The sequence below is a fragment of the Barbus barbus genome (assembly GCF_936440315.1).
Source record: "Barbus barbus genome assembly, chromosome: 26".
Lineage (NCBI taxonomy): Eukaryota > Metazoa > Chordata > Actinopteri > Cypriniformes > Cyprinidae > Barbus > Barbus barbus.
The window spans coordinates 12,629,556-12,649,399 of NC_136754.1; the positions used below are offsets into that span (position 1 = coordinate 12,629,556).

At 36.9% G+C, this 19,844-nt stretch overlaps 3 protein-coding genes across 6 annotated transcripts; all 3 read left to right on the forward strand.

Moving 5' to 3' along the window:
• The first annotated feature begins 331 nt into the window (after positions 1-331).
• Positions 332-6,904, forward strand: LOC306845971 (ATP-binding cassette sub-family F member 2). Its single transcript, XM_079379000.1, has 15 exons — positions 332-378; positions 1,186-1,363; positions 1,944-2,156; positions 2,267-2,449; positions 3,212-3,383; positions 3,589-3,684; positions 4,098-4,200; positions 4,298-4,393; positions 4,480-4,599; positions 4,718-4,807; positions 4,917-5,027; positions 5,121-5,183; positions 5,382-5,510; positions 5,591-5,794; positions 5,907-6,904. Exons 2-15 carry the CDS (start codon positions 1,225-1,227, stop codon positions 6,021-6,023), a joined length of 1,836 nt encoding a protein of 611 aa, XP_079235126.1. The 5' UTR covers positions 332-378; positions 1,186-1,224; the 3' UTR covers positions 6,024-6,904.
• Positions 6,905-6,951: 47 nt separating this feature from the next.
• LOC306846695 (protein lifeguard 2-like) lies at positions 6,952-14,176 on the forward strand. 3 transcript variants are annotated; one of them, XM_079380254.1, is made up of 13 exons: positions 6,957-7,022; positions 8,228-8,300; positions 8,383-8,545; positions 8,656-8,789; positions 9,261-9,325; positions 9,430-9,483; positions 9,590-9,640; positions 9,782-9,821; positions 9,966-10,003; positions 10,452-10,539; positions 10,621-10,716; positions 12,018-12,071; positions 12,155-14,169. In XM_079380254.1, exons 3-13 carry the CDS (start codon positions 8,389-8,391, stop codon positions 12,299-12,301), a joined length of 924 nt encoding a protein of 307 aa, XP_079236380.1. In that variant the 5' UTR covers positions 6,957-7,022; positions 8,228-8,300; positions 8,383-8,388; the 3' UTR covers positions 12,302-14,169. The 3 variants fall into 3 exon arrangements, with proteins under 3 accessions (XP_079236379.1, XP_079236380.1, XP_079236381.1); XM_079380253.1 differs by lacking the exon at positions 8,228-8,300 and having other exon boundaries at positions 6,952-7,022; positions 12,155-14,176; XM_079380255.1 differs by lacking the exon at positions 8,228-8,300 and having other exon boundaries at positions 6,993-7,022; positions 8,386-8,545.
• A 410-nt stretch (positions 14,177-14,586) lies between these two features.
• Positions 14,587-19,637, forward strand: LOC306845960 (tetratricopeptide repeat protein 19, mitochondrial-like). Of its 2 annotated transcripts, XM_079378986.1 has the most exons (10): positions 14,593-14,868; positions 15,030-15,115; positions 16,093-16,203; positions 16,362-16,400; positions 16,519-16,575; positions 16,713-16,774; positions 16,873-16,967; positions 17,070-17,224; positions 17,360-17,522; positions 18,758-19,637. In XM_079378986.1, exons 1-10 carry the CDS (start codon positions 14,616-14,618, stop codon positions 18,922-18,924), a joined length of 1,188 nt encoding a protein of 395 aa, XP_079235112.1. In that variant the 5' UTR covers positions 14,593-14,615; the 3' UTR covers positions 18,925-19,637. The 2 variants fall into 2 exon arrangements, with proteins under 2 accessions (XP_079235113.1, XP_079235112.1); XM_079378987.1 differs by lacking the exon at positions 16,093-16,203 and having other exon boundaries at positions 14,587-14,868; positions 18,758-19,636.
• Positions 19,638-19,844: the final 207 nt, after the last annotated feature.

A 19,844-nucleotide genomic window follows, 5' to 3' on the forward strand; every position in this document is an offset into this window, starting at 1 on the left:
CTGTAAAAAAAAAAAAAAATTATTTTGCTCTATAGATGCCAAAGTCATGGGGGTTTGCGAAAACATGAGTAAATAGTGATATAATTGTATTTGTTGTATTTTTCCTCTAGGAAAAAAGGCACTATAAATTATAAGCAATTATAAGTATATATTTCTGTATGATTCACATTGCTAGTTGATTATATTACTCATTTTAGGCCATCGTTTGTGACTAACCGTGAAACAAACCACGCCCAGATAACGCTCTTCCGTCCATATGCAAAGAAGTGGGTGGAGAGTTCTTATGTATCGGCCTCTGATTGGCTGTCGTGCCGGTTTTGGTGACACGCGCCTCTTACCGCTTTTCTGGTGCTAGCGCTTCATCGGGAAGAGAGCTGGGTAAGACAATGGCCTAATTCCACTAAATTTGCTTATTTACCCGTGTTAACTAACTATATCTGTGATTATCGGTGTCTACAAAAAACACATACCTTATTTACCCATACAATATTTTTCTCTGGACATCTTTCGGATTAACAGACTAGTTTTACCGGCTGTTAGCTTGCCGGCTAGCTCGTGGTAACAGAGACTAGCGTGCGGTCCTCAACTAGTCTAACATGTTTTTTCGAGTGAATCCACATTAATTTGCTGAATTTACTTATCTTGTCACAATCTGGATACAAACTGCAGTTGTTCTATGTCCAGGAAGCAAGATTTAGTCTTGATCTGGGATACACCGGTGTTTTATGGCTAGAGTTAGCATGGTGAAGTGGCTCATTGGTCGGGCCTTAGAGTTAACACACACGCTTTTTTTTATCTTAAGAGCAGAGCTCAGATTTTTCGCTATTTTATTCGTTATTTGTGCTTTTTAAAATTCATCGCGATATCATGGGTGCAATTTGCCGTGGAGTCTTTATGTTGTGCCGGTATCCCTTCACCATTGCAGTTATTCGCCTACACTGCGTCAGGGAAAAGTACTGGCCGACTCCACGTGAGCCGATCCGAACCACTGCCCTCTGGTGCCTGCAGTTCGGTGGATCTAAAAAAAAAAAAAAGACCTTAAAACAACCCCGTGAACAAAGTAATTTTTTTTAGACGAATCAAATGTTGATTAAACAGGAAATACTTTTGGGAACAGTGTGTACTTCGTAATGTGTTTTTCTATAATCCTATGAGAACTAATCTTTTTTTGTCTCTCTTTCACAGGTTTTCAGAGGTGTTCTGTTCCTGGTATTCACAGTTAAAATGCCATCTGATTTAGCAAAAAAGAAGGCGGCAAAGAAGAAAGAAGCAGCCAAAGCTCGGCAACGTACAAAGAAACCAGAGGATGGAGTGAATGGTGATGCAGAGAAACCCGAGAACCAGCAGAATGAAGAGGTCAATGGTAAGAAGAAACATTCAAAGACAGTCTTAAAGCCTGTTCACACCAAAACATCTAGTATACAATGCAAAAATTAGGTGCAATAAACATTTTAATTTGATTGAATGTCTATTAATGGTCTCTGGTCAGACTGCTTTATGGAAAATAAGACTTATGTTTTTGTTCATGTTCTCTGGAGACACTGCTGTTACATAAAACCATGACTTGATGGCTCTCGCTAACAGGATATTAATAATCCAAAACTGACTTTTTTCTCTCTGTGTCTGTTATTTGGTAAACCTCGTAGCAAATTAAAAAAACGTCTATTTGAAAGAAATTAATACTGTTTGCTTCATTGCTACGCTATTGACAATAGACAATGGATTTCACACATTTGCTTGGGTATTTCTGTTTCTTTGGAAGTGCCATCTACTGTCAGAGAGTGGACTTGCATTTTTGTTCAGCCTATTTTTTTTATTATTTTTTTTTTATGCATTGGTCTGAACAGGCATTGCATGTGCTTTTATTCAAGATGTTTCGAAACCTGATACTCATCAGCTAGCTTCCTTAACCAATTTGAATATTCCTTTTTTTCTTTTTACAGGGGTTGCCTGTTTGACGAAGGAGCTGGATGAGTTTGAACTGAAGAAAACTGAGGCTCGGGCAGTGACTGGCGTGCTGGCGTCTCATCCCAACAGCACTGATGTGCACATCAGCAGCTTGTCTCTCACCTTTCATGGACAGGAGCTGCTCAGTGACACTAGTTTGGAGCTCAACTCTGGCCGTCGGTATGGCCTTATTGGACTCAATGGAACCGGTAAATGAACACTGTTCATGTTGGGCTAATAGACTCTTCTTGGTGACTTTAGAAGTTACTTTAATTGACAGGCTCATAGGTAACTGACTTGTATCTAAATATTTGTGTAGGCAAATCTATGCTGCTGTCAGCGATTGGTCACAGGGAGGTGCCGATTCCAGAGCACATTGATATCTACCACCTGACCCGTGAGATGGCTCCCAGTGAGAAGACCGCTCTGGAGTGTGTGATGGAGGTAGATGAGGAGAGGATCAAGCTGGAGAGAGAGGCTGAAAGGCTCGCTCATGAGGACTGTGAGTTTCAAAAACTCTGATCAAATGCAAACGGCATATTTTGATAGGATTAGTTCACCTAGATAAGACAATTGGCATTTACTTGTTCAAGCCAAACTTGTTCTAGGGCTGGGCAATATATCGAATGCGATTGTCATGTGCATCTCGTCAGTAAAGCGCCGGTTCCGTGACTAGCGGTAAATCTCCATCACCTGCTTTCAAATGGAGCGGCATTTAATACACAGAACCGTAGTTCAGTGACAAGCTACGCAATATCGAGCTCATTATCGAAGGCGATTCATCTGCGATAATGAACTCGACATTGCGTAGCTTGTCAGTGAACTATGGCTCTGTGTATTAAACGACGCTCCATTTGAAAGCAGGTGATGGAGGTTTACTGCTAATCACGGAACCGGCTTTACTGACGAGGTGCACATGATTATTGCGTTCAATTAATCGCCCGGTCCTACTTGTTAAACATGAATTGTTTGATTCCAAGACATGAGAACCAGTCACTGCATAAGGATAAACATGTGATGAAGGTGTTTAATGAAAAATGTCAAATTTGTGCTGGAGGATAATTTTTTAATGGGTCAGATCAAAATTAAATCTTTCCACGTTTTCATAGGAACTGTTTTTGTAACGGCTTCCTTTCCTAGGCGTGGTATATTGAACATCTCAGCTTGAGAAGGCTCCTTAGTTCTGTTCAGTTTTTAAGGAATCTCATGGTTGAGGAACACTATTTGTGAGTTTAATTATTTACGTTTGTTTATCAAACTTTAGCTGAATGTGAGAAGCTGATGGAGCTGTATGAGCGTTTGGAGGAGCTGGATGCTGATAAATCTGAGATGAGGGCCTCACGGATCCTTCACGGTCTGGGCTTCACTACTGCTATGCAGCAGAAGAAACTCAAAGACTTCAGCGGTGGCTGGAGGATGCGTGTTGCTCTTTCTCGGTGAGCTTTCAGAATCTTACACCAAAGTTTGGAGCTGCTGGGAGATGATGTAACAAAAGGCCGAATGATAGCACAGTTGCTTTGTGCTAACTGTGCAGTGACAAAAACTGTATGAAGCGTATTTTCTGATCCCCATGCATTTCTATGAAAGCATTTGCATATATCTGTCAACCATTTCAACTTGTGGTTTTTCTGAAATCTTCAGGGCACTGTTTCTCAAGCCTTTCATGTTGCTGTTGGATGAGCCAACAAACCACCTTGACTTGGATGCATGTGTGTGGCTGGAGGAAGAGCTCAGTCAGTAAGTCATTATTTTTAAGGCAAATGCTGTGTGAGAATATTGTATGAAAGGATTTATTTATAATTTGCTTGTGAATTGTTGCTGATGAAATGATGTTAACAAAAGGCCGAATTGTAGCTCTTCCATCAAGCAGTTTGTTCTTGCTATGGATAGAGCTTTGACAAAAACTAGACCGAAGCGTTTAACTGATCTGTCAGCACAATTCAAATGCAGTTTTGTTTGAAGATGTTAGACTACCACTTTCTTTTTCCCTATAGTAATACATGTTGTTACAATCAATAATTAAGTGTATAATTACACCTTAACAAGCGCACCTTTAAATAAATCGTCTTCTGTTACAAAATGCATTCTGTTATTTGCAAACACTATGCTGAGAGCTGTGTACTCAAGTATTTATTTTCTTCCCCTGACAGGTTCAAAAGAATTCTGGTTTTAATATCCCATTCTCAGGACTTCCTTAATGGCGTTTGTACCAACATTATTCACCTGCACCAGCGCAAGCTGAAATATTACACGGTAAAAAGACTAATTATGTCCCCCCTAAGCACTTAGGGCTGATTTCTTATTGCAAATATGCAGTTTCATTTTTTGTCGTTCATCCTCTTCTGTAAAGGGCAACTATGACCAGTATATAAAGACCCGAGAGGAACTGGAGGAGAATCAGATGAAGCGGTTTAACTGGGAGCAGGACCAGATGACACACATGAAGGTAAGCTACTTCTGCATGTACCTTTCTCTAACCGCTTATCTTGTGATTTGATGTGGTTATCGAAACGTGTTCCTGTCGATCCTCAGAACTACATTGCTCGGTTTGGTCACGGTTCTGCCAAGCTGGCCAGACAGGCTCAGAGCAAAGAGAAGACTCTGCAGAAGATGGTTGCCTCAGGTCTTACTGAGCGTGTTGTGAATGACAAGGTAATGAGAACCGTTTCCACTTGATCTCAGGCACAACTCTATGCAGTTTGCCTTTTTTGTTGCTGTATGCCAAATTTCAGTCAGTTGCAAAATGACTCAAGCTACCTTCTCCTTTTAGACCCTGTCATTTTATTTTCCTCCCTGTGGGAAGATCCCTCCTCCTGTCATTATGGTTCAGAATGTCAGCTTCAGGTATTCAGAAACTACGGTACGCAGGTCTAATAAACATTATAACATTTTACACACTTTTGTTGCATCCTTCTCTGGGTTGAGGTTCTCACTTTTTTTTTTATTATTTTTTTTTTTTTTTTGTATAGCCACATATTTATAAGAACCTTGAGTTTGGAATTGACTTGGACACACGGGTGGCCCTTGTAGGGCCCAATGGGGCAGGCAAGTCTACTTTGCTGAAGCTCCTCACTGGAGAGGTAATTTTAATAAACACATTTAAATTTGGTGTTCAAACATTTTGTCATTTGGACTCTTTAGTATTGTGGTTTATAAAACATCTCCTCTTTCAGCTCCTGCCCACAGATGGTATGATTAGAAAACACTCCCATGTGAAAATTGGACGATATCATCAGGTCTGTTGGCTAGACCATTTGTCATGACATTTATGTAGTAATAATTATAATGGATTAGTGATATTAGTGAAGATAATGGCACTAACTTAAGCAAATTTATAACTTTTATTTTTAATATTAAAATACCACCAGATAATTTGAGTTCAGTGGTTTTAGACTGGTTTTAATTAACTTGTGAGGTTTTGTTTCGTTCTCTAGCATCTAACAGAGCAACTGGAGCTTGACCTTTCACCTCTGGAATACATGATGAAGTGTTACCCTGAGATTAAGGAGAAAGAAGAAATGAGGAAAATCATTGGCCGCTATGGACTCACTGGGAAACAGCAGGTAGTTTTTTTTTTTTTCCCTTTATTTTGACCTGCAAATAAATCCTACTTTATTAATTGATATGTTCCTTTTTAAACTAGGTGAGCCCTATTAGGAATCTGTCCGATGGGCAGAAGTGCCGTGTCTGCTTTGCCTGGCTGGCCTGGCAGAATCCCCACATGCTCTTTCTTGATGAGCCGACCAATCACCTTGACATTGAAACTATTGATGCTCTGGCTGAGGCCATCAATGAATTTGAGGGTGGAATGATGCTGGTCAGCCATGACTTTAGGCTTATTCAGCAGGTAATGTGATCTTGCCCTTGTGCATTTAACTATCTTTTTATCTCTGTCAGGCTAATGCAGCTGACATGAGGTCTTTGTTATTTTGTAGTAATGTTGGTTTGTTTCTTTGCAGGTGGCTCAGGAGATCTGGGTTTGTGAAAAGCAGACCATCACAAAATGGAGCAGGGACATTCTGGCCTACAAGGAACATCTAAAATCAAAAATCGACAAACAGATGCATGATTTATAGCCAATAGAGCCCCCATAGAAGGCAGTTCCAACATCTCTGCCAACCAGACTATTGCTCTCCAGGAAATACAAGCATGCTGGGTAGACCGCAGTTTCAGTACTACCTTTTAACACCCGAGTCAGTCACTGGGGTTTCCAGTGGAAGTAGCTGTCTTGTTTTCTTTTTTGTGTGTTAATATGCATCACAGTATTTGGACTTTACTTTCGAAAAACCTATTAAAAATGATGGGTGTGCACTTAAGGTTTTTGTTTTGTACTAGAACAGTGAAGGTCTGTAGGACAAAGACTGTCATATGAACGATAAAGTAAATTTCAAGGACTCTTGATGAGGTTTTTATTTTATCAAATATTGTTTAAAGCTGTAATTGCAATAATTATTCTAATTAAAAGTGTACATTTATTGATTTGGCTTGTACATTTTTCTTGGAGTTTAAAATCTGTATGTTCTGCTCGAGATCTATTGCCTTGGTTTTTTACAGAACCAAGAGGACTATGGTTTAGTGTCTGCATAGCTGAAAGATTCCAGCTGCCTCTCTGCCTTTGTAATCAAACTGGGATTAATAATTATAATTATTAATCCCGGATAATTTACAGCTCATATTTTTTTTACCTTGGTATATATTTAGATATGTTGAACAGTGACACCATGTGTAAACAGTTTTTAACAAAGAAAAAAATAGCTATGTTTAGTTTTTATTTACAGGTAAGGTTTATTTTTAATTCTAAGCACGGATTTCTACCCCGAAAATGAGCATTTTTGGAGATATTGCCGTCGTTTTCTGACTTGTATGACCAACAGCACGTTTCGCTGCAAAATAAAATATTTAGTCAGAATGTTCAATAATAAATACGGAACAGTGCTACCAGCACAAAAACACTTTCCATCTTGCCTATGATTCGCGTTTATCATTTCCGGAAACACCGGATGTACGTCATTACATGATTGAGTGCATTGTTTTTACTTGGGGATCTCGAGTGTCACATTAGCTGTTACAGTAAGGTAAGAGCTTACTTGAATACAGAGCTTAATTTAAAATTTATTAATTTGAACGTACATTTTAAAGTAATTGCTACCAGTGTTATTCTTATATGCGAAATTCATTTTTCGTTTCCTGCACGACACAATGGGCTTGAAAAGTGTCATCGGTGTGCTAGCTAAGCTAAGCGCTGTCAGCATGTATATCAGTCCTGTCACTGCTGCTCACTTTAGTATGATAGCACTCATTAGGATCATTAGTTTAGGATAAGAGACTGTATTTGACTGCTCTGCATTCACTAGCCCGGTCAGTATCTAAACTGATGTTCAATGTTTATTATTGATAAGAACTGATAGATAACACAACACTTTTTTACAGTACAATTAACCATGTAAATGCCACTGCTCATAACTGATATATTCATTTCTAAAGCCGCCTCTAAATTATCGGCATGATCACCACTTCGATGAAGAAAGGGGGGAAAAAACTTTCTACACAATCTTCTACATGCCTTCTGTCATCTGGTTGCTTTTTAGCAGGAAAAAGAACATTAAGTATACTTTTAAAAACCATAAATTTGTCTTTTTGCTGTGAAATCTTTAATATTTTTTAAAAGCAGATGTAAGAATAACTAATAATGTTAAAATGTATTAAACGTGATACATCAGAAATTTGAGGAACGTTTATTTGTCTCAGTCATCACTGTATTATATTGCGTTATATGTTTTGCCCCCTACAATAAATACTACATAGCTTTGATCATAAAACTAAACATTTAAATATCATCTTACTAAGACATATTGTTAGGAGATAAAGAGTGGCAACTGATATTTTGATAGCAAAAATCTGTTATACTGTTATAAGTATCTGATTGATTTGCATTACAAACTATCAGTTAAGCTTACTGTTTGGTCATATAAATAACATTTGCACCAAATTATATATTTTTGCTCAGTTTTTTTTCTCAAGTGTGTGCTCTATATTCTCTCTATATCATACTGTATGGGCCATAAAAGCCTGATGCATCAAATATGGAACAAATCATATTCAATCTTTTTTAGGTTTTTTATTTTTATTTTGGTTCAATAAACGCTTCAATATAAAAAAACAAACATTTTGTCTATTATATCAAATGTGAGGCTGTACAGAGTTAATGCATAAACAATATAATCTGGTCTGTTGAAAGATAATTTTATAAAGCTGTTGTTTAACCATTGGCTTAAAACAGGAATGGATCCATAATGAATTCATGTGGTGAAGAGTTGCAAAGTTCCATTGGTGTTGGGGCATAAAATATTAATGTAAGCCGGGATGCTCAAGTATCTAGTTGTGATTCCATCCTCAGATGATTTCTTTCATTGTGTTAATGGTATTGTTTTACAGTAGACCATGAGTCTGCCAGCAGCCCCACCCAGCTATGCTGAAGCTACAGCAGGAGATAAAGAACAAGGAAGTGGTAGCTTCACTTACGCCCCCCAGCCGCCCCCAATGCCACCCCCAACCATGCCCATGCACCCCAGCTGGGCTTATGTGCATCCCGGCCCCAGTAAGTGACCATTTCTTATAACATCTTTAGTTATAGGTGCAGAAGTTTTGGTAATAAGCAAGGAGCATTATCTTTGATGTCTTTCTTCTCTGTTTGAACAATGTTAATAGGTCCAGGATATTCCAATGCGTATGCTGCAGACATGTCCTCACCCTTCTCTGACCCGAGCTCCAGCAGCAGCTTCGACGGCCTCAGTGGAAGCAACTGGGAGGACAAGAATATCCGCCGCATGTTCATCAGAAAGGTGTGAAAGTCCTGATTCAATTGTTTTTCCATTTGCAACAGAAATATGATGTGCCAGTAAAGATATTTCTAATGTTACAAAAAAATCTCTATTTCAAATAAATGCTGTTCTGTTTAACTTTACATTGATGGAGGAATTCTTTAAAATGTATCACAGATTCATTGATAAAAATAAGAAATGTTTCTTGAGCACCAAATCGGCATATAAGAATGATTTCTGAAGGATCATGTGACACTGAAGGCTGGAGTTAGGGCAGCTGAAAATTCAGCTTGGCAACTTTTGCATCTACAGAAAACAGCTGTTTTAAATTGTAATGGTATTTCACAACATTGCTGTTTTACAGTATTTTTTATCAAATAAATACAGTCTTGATGAGCATAAGAGATGTCTTTCAAAAATCTTCCCCGAAATGATGATTAAATGGTAATGTATAAATATCCTAGTCTTGAAAAACATGTATTTTATTCGCAGGTCTTCTGTATCCTCATGGTTCAGCTCATGGTCACATTTAGTGTGGTGTCGCTCTTCACATTTTGGTAAGTGATACACACTTCAGAGTACAAGACACAACCCCATTTTATCCATTTATCCCACTTTTAAAAGAAAGCACTGTAACTGATGACCGTTCTGTGTTTCACAGTGAGCCAGTCCGGAAGTTTGTACAGTACAATCGAGTTTTTTATCTGACCTCATAGTAAGTGACTGAATTATACACTGTTCTATTTCCTCATTAGAGGTTTTGAGACTTTCTGTTTGAATTATGTTTACCCTGTTGGTGACACTGCTTTGTTTTTGTCCAGCATGACTTTCATGGGAACATACCTGATGCTTGTATGCAGTACTAATGCACGGTAAGAAGATACATTCTGCTTGTTTTTGAGTTTGCGACCAGCAAAGGAGATGTTTGCTCACATAGGAGATGAGGGATGTCAGAAACTGTGAGCTGCTTCTTCTATCCATCACTTATCTATCAGTGTTTGTTTCATCTACAGACGAAGATACCCTACCAATATGATCCTTCTAGCCATTTTTGTAAGTAATCTCATTGATAATAAACACTCATTTGTAATAAGTATAATAAAGTATAATAGTATAAATATAATAAGTATTCACTATCCTTTAACTTTCTTAATCACCAGAAAAAGAATGTGTTGAATATTCTTGCTTTATTTTCAGACTTTGGCAATGTCCTATATGGCAGGCATGCTAGCCAGGTAAGAAAAACTTAATATTTCAATTTATTACCTCTTTATTAATATAAAACTATTAATATAAAACACAAAGCACTGCTAGAGTTGAAATATTCTTTATAATTGTTAAGATTATTTTTTTCTATTTTTAGCTCTCTGAATTAAGAAAATGTTAGTGGATGTGTGTGTGGTTCAGGTGTACCCTATGTTATGGGACAGAATGTCCCCACAAAAATTGCAATATCCAAAATCATTGTCCTTTGGTCACCATGAGGAAAACAGCTTATAAATCACACAGATTGAAGTTTTTGAAGATCTAAAAATGCAGAAAGTTTTGTGTGAGGGTTAGGGTAATGTTATAAAAATACAGTTCATGTAGTATAAAAACCATTACATCCATGGATACATCCAGTTTGTGTGTGTGTGTAATTTGCAGCACTACTTTCAGTTTTTAATTTCACTCTATCTTCAGCTACCATAATACCAAAGTGGTGATGATGTGTGTGGGCATCACAGCACTGGTGTGTCTGGCCATCACGCTCTTCTGTTTCCAATCCAGGGTGAGATCATTTTGTCCTAAACAGCTTCTTTCAAGTGCTTCATTTATGTGTAATTTGATAGTGTTGTCTTCTGTCATTTAGGTTGACTTCACCACCTGTCATGGATTACTTTTCTCCCTCATGATGGTGCTGATGATCACCGGGCTTCTGCTGTTCTTCACCGCACCATTTGGATATGTAAGCTGCTTGTAAACCCTTAATAGATATTTAAGTACTAGATCACTTTGAAGCTGTCACTATACTCCTGTGTCATAATCACTTAGTTAGATATACTTTTTACTTTTATCTTTTTGAAATATGTGACCCTGGACCACAAAACCAGTCATAAGGGTCAATTTGTAGACATTGGGATTTATACATCATCTGAAAGCTGAATACATAAGCTTTCCATTGATGTATGGTTTGTTAGGATAGGACAATATTTGGCTGAGATCATACAACTATTTGAATATCTGGAATCTGAGGGTGCAAAAAAATCTAAATATTGAGAAAATTGCCTTTAAAGTTGTCCAAATGAAGTTCTTAGCAATGCATATTATTAATCAGAAATGAAGATTTGATGTATTTACAGTAGGAAATTTACAAAATATCTTCATGGAACATGATCTTTACTTAATGTCGTAATGATTTTTGGCATAAAAGAAAAATCAATCATTTTGACCCATTTTTGGCTATTGCTACAAATATACCCCAGCGACTTAAGACTGGTTTTGTGGTCTTGTGTTACACATGTACACTGTAAAAAATGATCAAATTTTACTGGCAAATGACTCTAAGAATAATGCGCTCAAAGAAAGTCCATAAAAATACGGCCTAATGTACTGTGGTAAAATGGCAGAATTTTCTGTATAGATTTTTTACAGGTGTTTTACCTATACTTCGAATAGCTCATTGCATTGTATTGTGTTTTAGGGTTAAAGGAAGTGTCTTTAAATTTAATAGAACGTGCTGTAATTTTCTGTGGATATTTTTCTTGCCGTGTATGGTAAAAACCTTTTAAATGGTTAACAATAAGTTACTTTTGTCTGTGGAAAAGCTACTTGTGGTGAACTTTGATCCATCATGTGACTTTCTCATTAAAAGGATAGTTCACCCAAAAATTAAAATTCTGTCAATAATTACTTGCCCTCATGTCGTTCACAAATTAAGATATTTTTGATTTGAGCTCTCTGACCCTCCCATAGACAGCAATGTAAATAACATGATCAAGGTCCAGAAACATAGCAAGCAGATCGGTAAAATAATTCATGTGACATCAGGGGTTCAACCGTAATTTTACGAAGCTACGAGAATACTTTTTGTATGCAAAGAAAACAATTTGATTTGTTTTATATAATAGTTATTAATATGTATTAATCATTATTAATGAATTCTAATTATTATATATTGTCAGGTATCATGTTGAAGTCATGATTTTGATATCAATCCAACCATACAGTGTCATCAACTCAAACATCTGCTTCTGTCTGTGGTTTTAGATACCCTGGTTGCATACTGCTTATGCTGGATTTGGTGCTCTGGTTTTCACTCTGGTTAGTACCCTTTAACTATGCAATATCGTCATGTTGATGTGCTTCGTACCAGATGTAATTATCCTCTTTTTGTCGTGTTTTAGTTTCTGGCTTTTGACATGCAGCTGCTGATCGGCAACAGGCGGTACTCTCTGAACCCAGAGGAGCATGTGTTTGGGGCCATCTGCCTCTACATGGATGTGGTTTACATATTCCTCTTTTTCCTTCAGCTCTTTGGGAGCCGTGAGTGAGGTGTTCATGCTGTGTCCAGGCTTTAGTCTTTGTCCTCTGTCACACACATACGCACACACACACACACACCCTTCTCAGTTACTCCAAGGTTTGGTGAGGAGCGAACAGTCTTCCTTCATTCTGTGTGGCAGTTGAAGTTTGATGTGTGCTGTTGTTTTCCTTCTGGTCATGGTTCGGCAGCTCTTTGCACACCTTGTATGCACCCTTGCTCCAAGATAACCATGCAACCAATCAGATATACATATGCTGTTCAGGGTAGACAATCACTGCACATCAGTTTTGTGTTTTCAGTTTAAGTGATTTGATAAACCCATGGTCATCAGCATTGAATAATGTTTAGAATTCCAGCACACAATAATGAGAAAAAAATGAGTGTGTGATTTAGTGGGGAATATAGTGACAGTGCTTACTTGTCAATGGATATTATCCCTTCGTTTGCACGTTGTATAGTTGAAATGAATCTTAAACCTGACAGACATTTCTTTACCGGCAATCACTAAATGTATAACAGTCCTTTCAACCTAAGTTTCGTCAATCAGCAACATTGTGCAGTGAAATTATACCAGAGCTAGAGAGGCCCGTATGTGACACTTTGAATTGCTTTTTGTGCAATAACCTGCTCTTGAATGGGAGACAGAAGCTGGAGCTTACAGGAACTTGTTGCGGTCAGTTAATATTTTGTGCCTCTGAATGCTGGTTGATAATGAGATTTCAGTGTTGTTGTATGCAGCCAATGCAGATTTATAAAAAAAATTATAATAAAAAATGATACTGTGTGCCAAATATAATTCTGTCACGTGACGATGGCGGAGATTTTAATTGTGGCGTTTGGTCCAACAGGTCGGTTGTGAGGTCTGCAATATATGTCTATGAATTGCCTCGTAAATTAACTCGTAAGTGTGTGATGCTTGGGTGTTTTTGCTCATTTCCAAGACACTTGATTGCTTTTATTTCTAATTTTCACCTTTGAGTAAAATGTGTTAGATACTGAATTATCAGGTGCTGAATTATTTGAAAAGAGATGACTTATTACATTCAGAAGAGACAAAAGATGATATAATGTATTTTATGATTTGTTTCAAGCACATAAGGCATTTTCCATGGGCTTTAATATACTTCTCTTGTCTCTTAAGAACTTGTAGAGAGTGTGTTGACATTTTACTTGGGGAAACTCTTCATTCTGAAAACCTCAATAGGTTTTTAGGTCATTTACACCTCTATTGACATTCCTCTTTGCTTGCATTTTAAACTGTTTCTATAAATTAAACAGTCATCTTTTTGATGGATTGGTGTTTCATTTGTCACAGCGGGTTATAAGAGATTTGGGTAGAAAGCCTCACATACCCATAAGCTTTATTTCCTGATTTAAGGCTATGCTAACCTACAGTATAGTTACTGAAATGGCAGTTTAAAAAAACACAAATTTATGTATTTTCTCATATGTACATTTCACACATGCAACTTTGTTCCTTTTTAGATTAAATGTATAAACGCTTTACAGACACTGAAAGCTTACCATGCTTGGTTTTTAAAGCTATTATTTTCAGTGGAAGGATTTAAATTTGAGGTGATCTGTGTATTTTTTTGTGCAGTTCTTATTGTACATGTGCATATTAAGTGTGAGTGTATATGAATCACCCTATGCCTTTCCTATCTCTCTGTGCACTTCTGTGTCTACAAATGAATACGTTTAACCTATAATTACTGCATGATCTGTGGTACAGAGACCCACTGTGTGCGAATTTAGAACTGAAAAGCATTCCCTCTTTTTCCTGTTAAAATACTAACGGCCAGTGGGTGATAACAGGATATTGTGTTGTTTTGTAACCTCATCTGTGCTTTAGTAAAATAAATAAACAGAACCGTGAATAATAAACTGGTGTGTTGTATGTTTTCATGCAATAAACTGGTGTGTTACAGATGTCAAGAATTCTCATCTGTAAACCTCCTCTTTATACTAAATAATTAAATAAATAAATAAAATTTCTAATTGTGATATTAGGATGAAATTAAACGAATATGTTTGTAATATTTGAAAATGTGATTGTTTAAAATTATATATAAATGTGAGACTTCAATATTTTTATTACTAATAGTAAAACTACGGGACTACAGGAATGACCCGTATGTTTGAGTGCAAAGTCATTAAGATAAATGAATAATAATATAATAAATACATATTCCATGCACATTTAATCAAAAGTCATATAAATAAAATGTAAATATAATTTAAATGGGAATAAATCGAATGAAAGCAAGACCGGGCTGGTCACGTGACAACCACGCCTGACGTCATTGCATAATCACAGAAACATGGCGCTGCGCTCTTACTGTCGACAGCTGGCTGCACAGGTAGCTCGTTTAAAACACTGTGTTAACGACAGCACGAGAAATGTGTCCGGTTCTGGTTTATCTTTAGCACGAATCAATCCGCTGCACGAGCCGGCTGGTGAGTTTGTGCGGTCGAGCCGCTGGCACAGAAGGTCATGGCATCTGTGTGTCACTGAGAAGCGCCCCTCAGGCGCTGCAGGGGTCAGCAGCTGGACTCTTGCGTGGGGTGTCATGGGTGAGTTGATATGCAGGTTTTTTGTGAATCAAAAATATTGGTAGCTGCATGTGACACATGACGTAATGTTCGCGATGCTGTCATAACAGTTTCGTTCAACGCAGTGTGAGCTCAGTGTGATGATTAAAGTGCTCTAACAGCGAGATTTGCTTTTGCATCAGCCTTTTCGCTTTTTGGAAGCTCGGATGAGAGGACTGAGGAGCAAAAACTTGAGGATGAACTTATTCTGCTCTTGAAGAAAGCCAAGGTATACTGTGATGCTTTACTCTTTACTGACAAAGGTATCACATCAAAACCTTCTGATCATGTACCTTGAGCTACATTTGTTTGCTGCGTTGGTACTCCGATAATATATTTTGTAATTAAATTATTTGTGTAAAAAAAAATAAAAATAAAAAATATATATATATATATATATATATATATATATATATATAATGTAAATGAGAAGCAAGTTCAGTAGTGGTTTCTGGACTTTCCAAAACCAAAACAGCTCTAAAATATATTAAAGGAATGCTTCACCCAAAAAAGAACCCTTTTTCCATCCATCCAAGATGTATTTATTTATTTTTTCTTAATTGGAGCAGATTTGGAGAAATTTAGCATTAAATCACTTGCTCACCAGTGATCCTTTGCAGTGAATGGGTGCCGTCAGAATGAAAGCCTGAGAAAAACATCACAATATTCCACAAGTGATCACACAAGACCAGACCATCTATTAATGTCTTGCGAAATGGAAATTTCGAAAATTTCAGCAAATTTTCATTTTTGGGTAAACTATTCCTTTAAGGCTGGCATACACTACATGAATTTTTCAAATCAGATTTTAAAACACTTTGTAAGTAGGCATTAATTTTTACCTCCTGATTTTGTAAATGGTTGCAGACAAAAAACTAAGCATTATACATTAAATGACTGAGGATCACACACTACCAGTCATGCGGAAACATGGGCCTGAACATGACAAATGAAAACAATGTGTTCTAAAATCAGCTGAAAAATATCAGACATGTTTGATATCCTTCAATTGGAAGTGTGAAGCTAAAAAAAGAAATCACTACTTGATTTGCTGTGAAATGTTTCAATACAGATCTGCAGACTGGTTCAAGCATCAACTTTTCCAGATTTTAAATGGGGGCAAAAGTTATGTAGTGCATTCCAGTCTTTTTTTGTTTTTTTTATATTTACTTTTGAAGACTGAATGTTACCCATCATCCTTCACAGTACAGCATGATGATTGGGGAACTGGATGCTGCCAGTGGTTTCTTACACAAAGCTGTTCGACTGGCACATCAGATGCACAATAATGATGCTATTATATACACATACAGCCTGGTATGTTGTTTTTTCCTGACTTTTTCCTCCTTTTTCACCTAGCCCAGTCCATTTTTTTCCCTTGTTAAACAAAACATTGCAACAACCATTAATATATATTACATAACAGAAGATTAGATGAGAGTATAATTTTGCTTAATGTTTCTCTTGCTTCACAGATGGCGAATCTTGCATTTGTCCAAGGTCAGCTGGATAATGTGAGTAAGGCTGAGGGTGATCTTCCCCCTGCTCTACTCCACTGACTCAGTACTCTACATTAGTGCATGCATCTGTAGCGGATGGCAGCATGATGCTCTTTGTTGTTTATTGTTTCAGGCTGAGAAGCTGTTCAAAGCAGCCATGAGTTTTATGCTGTCAGGAGGAACACCCCAGGTAAAAACACTGGGCTTTCTACTGATTTTTGAACACTGGTTGACTGATTATCCTATAAACCAACCAAAGAAATAATAAGAAATGTGATCAGCCTCAGTCTGTTTTTGTAATCACCTTTACCCGTTTTATTTCAAAAGGATGACAATGCAGTGATTGAGATGTCGTTGAAGCTAGCCAGCATATATGCCTCTCAAAACAAGTGAGTTCTGATCCTCTGCTGAGAGAGTGAAAGCAGTCAGAGTTATTTGACCTGATAACCTTTGCACTGTTCAGTAACTCTTGACTTTTAATTTCCAGGAACGAATTGGCAGAGCATGGCTTCCAGTTCTGCACAGAGTCTTTAGTGGCCAAGATGGAGAAACAGAAGGAGCTTCCTCCAGAAAGCCTGTCAGGTATCACAGCCACCTTTCAGTTTCAGATGTATGCCACTACAAACAGACCTTTTGTGTTTGTTTGTCAATGTGTTTATCTCTTATTATTTGTATTTGAATTAGATGAGGAGCGCAAAGACACCAGGTTGCTGCTCGGTCTTAGTCTGGACGCGAGGGCGCGTTATTTGGCAGCTAATCGTCGTTTCACAGGTGCCTGCAGAGATTATCGGCACGCGCTGCAGATCTGCCAGGAGGAGCAGGGAGAGTCCCATCCACAGGTGATGACATTACACACTGGTACATATATCATATTATCATTATTGTCCAATGAATGTGTTCCCAGTCATTTTACAAGATCTTCTGATGTGACAAATAGTTTGTCCCATTAAATGGTATTGTGTATTCTGCTACAGACCCTGGTTCTGTTGAGTGACCTGGCGACCGTGTTGGACCTGCAAGGGAAGCATGATGAGGCTCTGGCTCTTGTGAAGAAAGCGGTTGAGCTTGGACAGCTAGCGGGTCACCCTGAACAACATGTGCTGCTTGGGAATATGGCGGGAATTCTGATGCACAAAGGCACAAATGATCCCTTTAGTTCCACTGATGTTTACATATAGTTTTTTTAACAAATGAAGTGCACAAATTACAAATTAATTCTGATATACAATCCTAAATGTAAATATTTATAAAAATACAACATATTATATGTACAGTATATATATATAATATATATACACTACCATTTTACCACTTGGGGGTCAGTAAGATTATTTTAATGTTTTTGAAAGAACTGCTCTCTTAACTGCTTAATGTGAAATAATTATTACAGTTTGAAAATAACAGTTTTAAAATGTCATTTATTTTTATGTTGCCAAAGCTGATTTTTCAGCAGCCATTACTTAAGTCTACAGTGTCACATGATCCTTCAGAAATCATTCTATGTAGGGCCCTATTAAATTAAATGTAAAAATATTAATCAAAAATCATGTCTAATTAATTGAAATCATGAGACTTGCACAATTTAACAGCAATTTATTAAAGGTTTAACAAAATATGAAATATTTTAATTTTGTTCTCAAATTTTATTTTTTTTCCATTAATTTTATGGATTACATTTTAATGGTTTCATTCATAAATTTTAATAATCAAAAGAAAAGCATCTCTAATTAACTGATTTATATACAATTATTTATTTTATTTATTTAAACATTTTTCAGAAATACTGTTGTGTATTTAATTTGTCTGGTAAATAATATTTCTTAAAAAATAACGTTTTAATGATCATTTTATTATTAGTAGTCATTCTGGAAATATATTACTTAATAATTACATTAAGTAATATATTTCTGTTACAGTTTCCTCAAGTTAAAAATCTTTTTGCTGTGAAGATTTTTAGGTTTCTGTTTGTATATGATATGACAATATTTTTTCTCAAAAGAAATGGTACAATGTGCATGAAGTAACTCTCAGAGCAGTTCTACAGATTATGTTTGTGTTCAGAGGGCCCTAAATATGCTGATTTGGTGCTCGAAAAAAAATATTTTATTATTATTCATGTTTAAAACAGTTATGCTGCTTAATATTTTTGCAGAAACATTGATACAAAAAGTCATCACTGTCATTTTTATGCAGTTGTGCTTGAAAAAATATTACGATTCCATACTTTTCATACTTTCACTTTCATTCATAGTTTTTTGTCTATATGTGTACATATACAGGTGCATATTGAATTAATATTATTATATATATCGTTTTATAATTTTCTCAGGGATACACAGTTGAGTCATGGTTGCTTGTCTTTTGTTGTTCAGGGGAGTTTGAGGAGTCTAGTAAACTGTACCAGGAAGCTCTGGCTCTGGCACGTGCTGCAGGAGATGGAGAGGCCGTTGAGCAGCTTCAGGAAGGGCTGAAAGAGCTGGCCAGCAGGAGAGACGGGCGAACGGAGAGCAAACTTGAGGAACAGGAGCTCAAGGAATGATCCAAACGATGCCTGTGTGTGCACACACTCCTGGAAGTATAATATACTTAAGTAGAGCACAATATATCAGTTTTGTGCAACAGTATCATCCTTAGCAGGACCATAACTCTCCAGCCATGAATCATTGTAACATTCACTGGTTGCCATTTCACGTTTTTCACCCATAATGCAACAGTACACGACAAATATTGTCTAATGCCCTTTTTATATTTTACCTCCCATTACACTTATTTTGTAGCCTTGCTCTTGGACTGGACTAAATGTTTCCTCTGTAAAACAGAATCAGGGAATATGATAAGAGGCTGATGACTGAGTGAGAAGTCAGAAATTCTGTACATCAGGGCAGCTCCTCATTGGTCTTTTAAAATATAGTGCAATGAAACGAGTAATAATCTTATTTAAAGCCAACTTGTGTTAATGTGTTTGATGTGAGAAGTGGTTTGATAAACATGTGAACAAAATGTTTGTCCTTGAATTTTGTGTGTGTGTGTGTGTTGGTTCTGACACCTGAATTCAGTAAAACTCATGCACTGTAGAGGTCAGTATGTGTTCAGATTTCCTAAAGATCATTCAAGAAACCAAACTTTTGAGTGACATAAAGATGCAGAAACGTAAGGTTTACTTTGTCTTCGTTTCTTGAAGGTAGTTTGGTTGTGGCATTTAGACACTACATGAAAAAGAAACAATACATAAACATTAAAATATCTACATCTAACTTCCTTATGTCTTTATAAATATTAGGATTTCAACTCCTATGTTTAACTCATAATATCTTTTTAAAAAGAACAGGTGCTGTTCAAAATGTGCAACTTAAGCAAAGCTGGTGCCTAGAAGTTTCTCTGCTATTTTTAGTGCTTCAATTTAAAGGAAAATTAGATTAACTTAGTTACTTAATAACTGGCCTCGGATCCTTTTCACTC

Bases quoted from the DNA above. Each gene is read 5' to 3' on its own strand.
- LOC306845971 (XM_079379000.1), top strand. From the start codon at position 1,225: ATGCCATCTGATTTAGCAAAAAAGAAGGCGGCAAAGAAGAAAGAAGCA. The intron at 3,384-3,588 runs GTGAGCTTTCAG...TGAAATCTTCAG, and splicing joins ATGCGTGTTGCTCTTTCTCG to GGCACTGTTTCTCAAGCCTT. The intron at 5,795-5,906 runs GTAATGTGATCT...GTTTCTTTGCAG, and splicing joins ACTTTAGGCTTATTCAGCAG to GTGGCTCAGGAGATCTGGGT.
- LOC306846695 (XM_079380253.1), top strand. From the start codon at position 8,389: ATGAGTCTGCCAGCAGCCCCACCCAGCTATGCTGAAGCTACAGCAGGA. The intron at 10,004-10,451 runs GTAAGAAAAACT...CTCTATCTTCAG, and splicing joins ATGGCAGGCATGCTAGCCAG to CTACCATAATACCAAAGTGG. The intron at 10,717-12,017 runs GTAAGCTGCTTG...CTGTGGTTTTAG, and splicing joins TCACCGCACCATTTGGATAT to ATACCCTGGTTGCATACTGC.
- LOC306845960 (XM_079378986.1), top strand. From the start codon at position 14,616: ATGGCGCTGCGCTCTTACTGTCGACAGCTGGCTGCACAGGTAGCTCGT. The intron at 15,116-16,092 runs GTATACTGTGAT...CATCCTTCACAG, and splicing joins TGCTCTTGAAGAAAGCCAAG to TACAGCATGATGATTGGGGA. The intron at 16,401-16,518 runs GTGAGTAAGGCT...TTATTGTTTCAG, and splicing joins TCCAAGGTCAGCTGGATAAT to GCTGAGAAGCTGTTCAAAGC.